The sequence below is a fragment of the Nicotiana attenuata genome, chromosome 9, assembly GCF_001879085.1.
Source record: "Nicotiana attenuata strain UT chromosome 9, NIATTr2, whole genome shotgun sequence".
In the NCBI taxonomy this organism is placed as follows: Eukaryota; Viridiplantae; Streptophyta; class Magnoliopsida; order Solanales; family Solanaceae; genus Nicotiana; species Nicotiana attenuata.
The window spans coordinates 49,737,486-49,746,132 of NC_031997.1; the positions used below are offsets into that span (position 1 = coordinate 49,737,486).

The following is an 8,647-nucleotide window of genomic DNA, read 5'->3' on the forward strand; positions in this document are numbered from 1 at the left end:
TCTAGCTTGGAATCATTCACCTTCGGGAACCTCTCAGGAAAAGAAAGGAAAATTTTCACATAAAAATAACGGAAACTTACACAAATGTCCCAAATAAGTCTCAATTTACCAACCTCTAGCCATCAATCATAGACTTACTAAAACTAGCCAACCACATATAAAAATTAAAAATCCAAATAAATAAGGTTTTTTCTCTCAAAGAATCACATGCACAAATCACCTTCCATATTTTTACGCATGATTAGCAACATTAGATGCAAGACGGAAAGAAAATTTCATGGATGAGGTAGCAAATAAGGTGATGAAATACAAAAAATAAAAATATACAATATTCCAAATTAAAGCAAAAAAATAAACTTTTTAATGGGTATAGTTGAAATTCATTGAAAACATATAGATAAGTCAATATACAAAATTTGAGGAAGATTGAAGGTGATTTGGACTGATTTTGTATCAAAATTCGAAGTTAAATCGAGTTAACAAAATTCTTCTGCGACACATGTATCAAACATGTATCACGCATGCATCTCACACACAGATATACATGTGATACACAATTGATATAAATATGATACATATGTGATACACAAATGATACATAGTGTGATACACGTCATTTTTTTTCCATGTTCAGTTTTTACTTCGAATTTTCAATTCAAACCACCTCAAAACTTCACCAAATCATCCAAGAACTGAGATTCAAGCTGCTTAAGATGTACCCAAATTATTCTAATAACTCTCACTCAAAAGAAAGCAAAAAATTAATTTTTTTTTTTGCTACAAGTAACTAATTGGCTAATATTAGTAATATTTTATGAATTGACCAATTTTTGAAATGAGCTACTTATAAATGGACATAGCTGGTAGTTTCCCTAAAAACTAGGCTCCCTGCTTTTTAATTTTATAGCCCATATTTCAATTTAAAACTATTAACCCAAAAATAATAATCTAATATTCAACATCCAACTCCAACAGGTTCTCGAAATTAGTATTCAATTTTTTAAAAATATTGCCCAAGCTTCTAATTATTTTCAAATCAGTAACCGTAAATCTAATATTAGTTCAACAAATCAAATTCGTTTAGGTAGTAAAAATTAAATTTTTAACAAGCTTAAATATGTGGGTTTATATTTTGAATTTAATTTTGTGAAAAATTTGGAGTGAGTATTGTTTAAACTTATTAGAAATAGTATAAGGAGGTTGTATATAAAAATTGAAGCCATTTAATAGAGATTTGGGCTGGTTTTGAACAAGAATTGCAACTGAAAATCGTCGAAGAGATTCATCGACAAACGCTTGTATAAATGTAGATAAAAGTATATAAATGCAGATAAAAGTATATAAGATGTTTTTATACACTCATATACATTATTATGCAAGATTATACATAATTATACAAAAAACTTACTTCATCTTCTTCCTTGCATCTTTGCTGAAATTTAACTCAAATTTTGCTCAAATCTACTCCAAATCACTTCAAATTTAAATTTTGAACTCCTTTTGATATTTTCAATCAATTGGAATTACACACAATCCAAACAACTAATAAACCCAAAAAATCCTATTTTCGATAGCGAAGCTTTGAATGGCCTTCAATGGTGGACTTACTCTTTAATTTTCTTATATTGCAACCAGTTAATACAGGGGGAGAAGCAGTAATGGCGGACGGCCTCTTGAAGCATACGTAGAAGATATGAGAAGAAGAGAGTGAAAGCCCAAAAAAATATTACCCTTACTAATTTACGATGAGCTAATGGGCGCAAAAAAAATTTCAAAATATATACAACCTGGGCCAAACCACGTTAGAGCTTCAAATATGGGTCATTTTCGGATGAGCCGTAAGGCCCAATTAATATCTGATGTAATTTTGCCGAAAACAAAAAAAGAAAAAACTAACAGTATGCTGGATTCCAGTGATGAGTAGAAAACTAACTTATTTACTTCCTTAGATTAAACTAAAGGGTCAAACTTGCTTAATTTGGACCCATCCATAAAGTTACAAAACCGTTATATCATAACACAAACCAAAAAAGCAAAATTGAAGTGTTTCAGGAGGCAACAACATAACCTTTTCCCTTGAGCTGATTATGCATAAGAAAAACTTCATTTTGCTTAACATACCACTAATACAACAACGACCTTACCCCTACTCCGATGGAGTAGAGTAACATACCACTGATAATATGCCCAAAATCACACTTTGTTAACTAACCCATGGCATATGTTCGGGTCCAGGTCCGGGCAGTTGTTTCATACCTGTTTCTATCGGTCTTGTACATATGAGCAATCTCCGGCACCAAAGAATCATCAGGATTAGGGTCTGTTAGCAGAGCACATACAGACATCAACACCTGCAAGGAACAAATACAAAATAAACATGCCAGCCCGCAGTTGATCAGTCGATCATGCTTAAAGAGGTTTAAAACAAAGAACAATTTGAATACATATCAAGTTTAAAAATTAGAAAAAAGAACATCATCATCATCAAAAAAAAAAAAAAAACGGTAAAATCTCACAAGTGGGGTCTAGGGAGGGTAGTATGTAAGTCCTGACTGTTTCCAATAAACTCTCGGCTTAAGAAAGATTAAAATAAACAATAGAAACAAGCAATATCAACAAAGTCAGAAAGATAATAGCAGCAGCCTAAGAGCCAGAAAATTAGTTGGAAGGAAGCAGAAACAATAAGCAGTAACCGTGCTGGTGGGAAGCATATCAACCGCCAGAAACAATAACTAATTTCTTCCCACCTGCCTAAGCCTTGATGGGAAAAGTTACCTCGTACCTGTAGTGGTGCTACTGCAAAGTAGCAGGTATCCGGTGTAATAGTCGAGGTGTGCGCATGTCAACTCGGACACCATTATTACCCCAAAAAAAAAAAGCAACTAATGCAAGAGTTTCATTTGGAAGGAAGATAATAGTCATTAATGTTACACGTTGAAGAAGAGCAAGATTAAAGTTTCTCATGTAAGTTCAATCTGAAAATACAGAAGTTTCATGTATATACTTTAAAAGACTACAAAACAAAAAGCAAGGTACTAAGCGAATGTATTTTAATCTCCTATGTTTGACTCACTTGTGTTAGTATAGAACAAGAACTAAATAATCGACGTAAAAGTCCTCACGATCCACCATTGAAATACATTTGACAATGTTCTCAGCAAAACAGGGATGATATTGGACTTGTGTACTCTTGGGATGTAAATAAGAAGCAAAAACAAAAGATTAAATCAGCATGGGAACAACAGGAAATGAACTTCACCGTGGAGATTGTAAGTGCTGGACTCCACTGTTCCTTCAAAACGTCAAGGCAAATGCTACCATTGCTGTTGATATTTGGGTGGAAAACCTTTGTCCTAAAAGCTATCTGCACATTTATCTCGTATTGTTATATAAATTTGTCCAAGAAGTCAAGAGGTGTCATTATATTATATAGTATATATACATATTTTTCCATCGGTACATTTGTTGAACTTCTTCTATACCAATGTACTTATCCAACTGAATCTAACATATAAACTGGACTTCTTCTAGACCAATGTACTAAGCCAGTCAACTATTCATATCAATTGCAAGCAGTTCTCTCCCTAGCAAAATGAGCTTAAATATCTGTACATGCATTAAAAGATTAATATGAACAAAATACTTATTAACTCAATGATTCTGCAGATTTACAAGCCAAGAAAACGAAAACGATAGCTTCTTTGATTCTGTGAAAAGAATCCTTTGCACAATTTAAACAATTAGGAGCCTATAAGCCTGTGAAGGGGAGCCTTGGCGTAACTAGTAAAGTTGTTGCCATGTGACCAGGATGTCACGAGTTCGAGCTATGAAAACAGCCTCTTGCAAAAATGCAGGGTAGGGCTGTGTACCATAGACCCTTGTGGTCTGGCCCTTCTCGGACGCTGCGCATAGCGGGAGCTTAGTGCATCGGACTGCTCTATCAGGCAAGTCATAAAGAAGTTTGTGTGCACTTCATGTTGTAGGAAGAATACCTTGGGTGGCTTAAATGGATAATCAGGTGGAAAATGAATGGTAACAAGAAACATTCCACCGGCATAGGGACTATCAGGCGGACCAATAATTGTTGCTTCCCAGTGAAACAAATCGTCGGCAGCAACTGGACCTAAATACAAACAACAGGAAGCAAAAGCATAACAATCAGAGAACTCTTCAATGCAACCTTAAGACACATTTTTACTTGTTATTTGGGCATTTAGGCTTAGTGCAAGCATATCTACAGCAGCTTGCCTAAAAAATGTGGAAACACAAAAGCACAGAGAACCAGAGAACCATATTCCAGAACGTAAACAATTTCAAGCATGAGCATGCAGGGGCGGAGCTAGTTTGTATGTTACGGGTTCAAACGAATATAATCCAGTAACTTTTAACCAAATCCTATATTTGTTTAAATAATTCACTAAAAATATGTAGAAATTATTAATTAAGGATCTAGTAACTTAAAAGAACTAGAATCCTAAACTAACAAACTTGAAATCCTGACTCCACCTATGTGAGCATGGACATGGTAAGCTGGGGAAGACAAACGTACTCGTCTACACTATTTACCTCATTTCCAAACATTAGAACCTTGTCCCGTGGAGCCCCCAACCCAAACCGGACTTATATGTTCCTTTCGCCAACCTTCCTAAACAAACAAATATGTTCAAGGTCAAGTTCTTTTTTCTTTTGTTTTGTTTAGGTTGAAAAACTAATAAATACACCAAAAGATCATACATTACCTTCAAATTACATCTCAAATCAATTCGACCCTTCCCCGCCATCAAAAAGCCAAACAAGTTAATTTACTCCACAAGGCACTCATTTTTGGGCCAACCAATATCATACAGAACAAACTTCAGATAATTGACTATTTTTAACAGATTCCTCTAAAGTTCACCCCCCCCCCCCCCCCAAAAAAAACCGTCCCTTGGCAGTTGCAATCATATAGGAGAGCACCTAATGATAAATCTTAGCGCGGTTAACTTGGGGGGGTGGGGGATGAAGAATCACTACTAAACATGCGCATTTGATACACAAATTTATCACTTAATCATTTCCCTTCAATTTTTAACTACCAAAGTTAAATTAATTGGTTTGGTGTAAACAGCGGTTGCAAATAAGCATTTACATGTTGAACCTGTCACATGCATTTAACTCACATTATCACATATTACGCTCTTGCCATTAAACCAAAGCTCTTGGGACAAAGTAAAAGGAAAAGAAGGTTCTAGAAACAAACCAAGAGTGCAAAAGACAGGAGGATCTTTCACAAGATCCTTGAGCTCTTTTAGAATCCTCTTGGATGCCATCCTCGATCAAATCCCTCTACAAAAAATAAGTAAAATAACACATATCAGCTCTATATATAAATAATAAATCAAGTCAAACCTTTTTATAACAACCTCAGTTGTTCTGGACATTTTTCGGTTGTTATAGCGAAGTATTATTATAGAAATATATATACATATTACAACATGAATAATTGGTTCTAAAGAAAATATGACTATTATAGTGAAGTTATATTATAAAGGATGACTGACGATACTAACGATTTCTCTAAGGAAAATGGAACATTCAATGGCGAAATTAGCTCGCGATAACGCTCAACCACCCGCTCATCTCCGATGATGATATTGTCACTGAGGATAGCGTAGCGTGTAAAAGGAGCTCTTGGAAGAAACCTTTTCTTCTTAGCAGATTTTTCAACCTACCCGAGGCAAGGAAGTAAAGCAACCAATAGCCTTTTTACCTACTATGCCTTTCACCGGGTGAGCAAAAAGTAGTTACCTTTAGCCCGGTCTTCCTTATTAATAATTGATAAGGCACAGGGGAACCATTATTATAGAGAGGTCTGACTGTAAATAAAGAAATAGGAATTCTTCAATTGTATTCAAACGGGCAATGAATAATTCGTTCCGCAACAAATACAACTGAGAGTTAAACTCAAGATCTCCAATTACTAAGTGTGTGTTCTAGCCAACTAAGCTACGAGAGCTTGTTGCTTTTTTGTTGCGGTTCAAAATAATTGATTTCTTATTTTAGTACTACAAGTAGATTTGCTATAAAATTCAATATAACTACGAATGGTAATTTTCTAAAAGTATAGCTACAAACGGTAAATGCAATATACTCCCTCAGTTACGTTTCAAGTTATGTGAACCCATATGACTGGGCACACAGAGAAACTTTTGAACTTGTGGTGCAAAATGAGGCACATATATCTTATGCGATTATAAATCATTGTATAAAGGTAAAATTGTTTCCAAATAAAGAAAGGAGTTATTTTTTTTGGCAGAACTAAAAAAGGAAATAGGTTCACGAAAATTAAAATGGAGGGAGTATATATTTGTTGTGCCGCATAATTTTTCCCAAACATACATGCAGAGAAGACATGCATAGTATAAAAAATCACAACTAGAGAAAGAGAAAGAAGAGAAAAGAAAATTTTACCTGAGAGATTAACCTACCAAGATGCAACTTTCAGATTCTGAGAAGCGAACAGTACAATGTTGAACTCAGAACTTTTTTTAATATAAAGGCTTTCGTATCTCTGTTGCCCGACTTACAGCTACGCCCCAAATGGTTTGAAAATTTACACTTAGATCCCTTTATTTCTTCAATAACTGTAGTATACGTCCAATTTATGTTCTTTCTTTTCGCAAATTTTTACTTTTAGAACTTGTTATAATTTAAAGTAAAATGTTTTTTTGGTTTTATATGGAGATGCTAGTTGTAGTATTTAATAGTATCATAGGGTGGAAATTAAGTGACTTAATTAATGTTGTAAATGTGAATATATTCGTCAGTTAAATGACTAAGAAAATTCTCTACCGAAAGGCTTTGGATTGATTATTAGACGGGGAGAAATTAAAAAATAATCAGATTTATAAGTGGTAATTGAAAAATAGCAGCAGTTTCAAAAATAATCGAAATTTTGCCACTTTTTATGTAAAAGATAAATTTGAACAAAAACAATGTTCAAAGCCCAAAAATATTCTAGCATAATATGCTGGAGTTCGAACTTTTTGCATTTGAACTTCCAGCATAACATGCTAGAATTTCATAATGTGTGGGAGTTCCAACATAGTATGCTGGAAATCCATACACAGGTGCTCCAATCTTAGTATATAATGTTGGAACTTTTCGTATGCTGGAATTCCAATATAATATGCCGGAAGTTCATACACAAGTGCACCATTCTCCAGTATATTATGCTGGATATTTCCGTGTTGCAGCAAAATAGTGACTATTTTTTAATGATTTTGCAAACGTTAGCTGTTTTTCAATTACTAGCCCGAAAACTGACTAGCCCGTGCTATTTTGACTATTAGATGGAGTAATATATATTATATCGAAATGAAGGTCCCCTCTCCTATCGTGGACACTAACTTAAAGTAAAAATAGCACGGGCTAGCCAATTTTCGGAATGGTCATTCAAAAATAACCAGCATTTGCAAAGTCATTGAAAAATAACCACTATTTTGCTGCAACACGGAAAGTTCCAACATAATATACAGGAGACCGATGCACCTGTGTATGAACTTCCAGCATATTATGCTGGAACTCCAACATGCTGAAAGTTCCAGTGTAATATACTGGAGATTGGAGCACTGGTGCTCCACTCTATTGGAGTTCCAGTATACTTATCTTTACAGGAAAAGTGGCTAAATTTTGATTACTTTTAAAACTGTGGCTATTTTTGAATGACCACTTGTAAATCTGGCTATTTTTAAATTTCTCCCTAACTTAAAGAGCCTGATATATAAGGCCCAAGGTTCATATAAAAAATTTCTTAGCAAAAAAATATCAAACTACCACTATTTACTCATGCAAAATAACCTTCAGATAATTGTCATAAGTTCATCTATTACGTTAGATCACAACTCTGCATCATCAAAGTGTGTTGGGAAAAAATTGAATTTAAATATTGAAGGTGATGTGTCATGACACGTGGACCGGTCAAATAGTCAAAACGTGGTAATCAGTTAGAAGACACGAGCAACAACAGATGCGGGAGAGAAGATACTTAAAGACACGAACTATTATTCAAATGAAACGAAACTCGTACCTGTTCGAGTCATTTAAAGTTCGAAGAACAGAAGGAATTGAAGACATGAATCTGATAGCGAAAAAGAGTCCAAATTCAGCATTAAATGCCAAATACGTTAGAGAATTTGTATTTAATATGAATGATTGAGTAACGTTTCCTTCAATATCATTTATTGCTCGTAATTGCCTCATTAAAGCAAAGGCATTACACTTTCTCTTAAAAATTAACTATAAAAAGAGGAAGTCACAACATCTGTAGGACACACGAAAAACACTACTGGAATATACTTTGTTTTATTTGCTTTCTGATTATATCATTCAAAATTTCTTTCTTATACACTTTTCCGATTATCAGTAACCCGAGTTCTTCTAAATTCAAACTTTGACCTAAAATCTAATTTTTGGTTAAACATAACGTACAAAGAATATGAAAGAAGAAATACCTTGTAGGTGCTGTTTTATGGAGAAGAAATCTATCTTCTGCCACAGCTTTATGTCTCTTTCTCTGTTGGGCAAGAGAGTTAAATAACAATCACTATCAAATTCAAAAATTAATCTAGGACCATTTTCTTGGCTGAAATTCACATTTATACTTAATA

The 8,647-nt window shown here is 34.2% G+C and overlaps 1 protein-coding gene across 2 annotated transcripts; it reads right to left on the reverse strand.

Annotated features, from left to right (window-relative positions):
* Positions 1,844 to 6,505, reverse strand: LOC109232817 (SUMO-conjugating enzyme UBC9-like). 2 transcript variants are annotated; one of them, XM_019398538.1, is made up of 5 exons: positions 6,450 to 6,505; positions 5,239 to 5,324; positions 3,992 to 4,122; positions 3,259 to 3,363; positions 1,844 to 2,350 (listed from the first exon to the last, which is right to left on the reverse strand). In XM_019398538.1, the coding sequence occupies exons 2-5, from the start codon at positions 5,306 to 5,308 to the stop codon at positions 2,207 to 2,209; spliced, it is 450 nt and encodes a 149-aa protein (XP_019254083.1). In that variant the 5' UTR covers positions 5,309 to 5,324; positions 6,450 to 6,505; the 3' UTR covers positions 1,844 to 2,206. The 2 variants fall into 2 exon arrangements, with proteins under 2 accessions (XP_019254083.1, XP_019254084.1); XM_019398539.1 differs by having other exon boundaries at positions 6,467 to 6,491.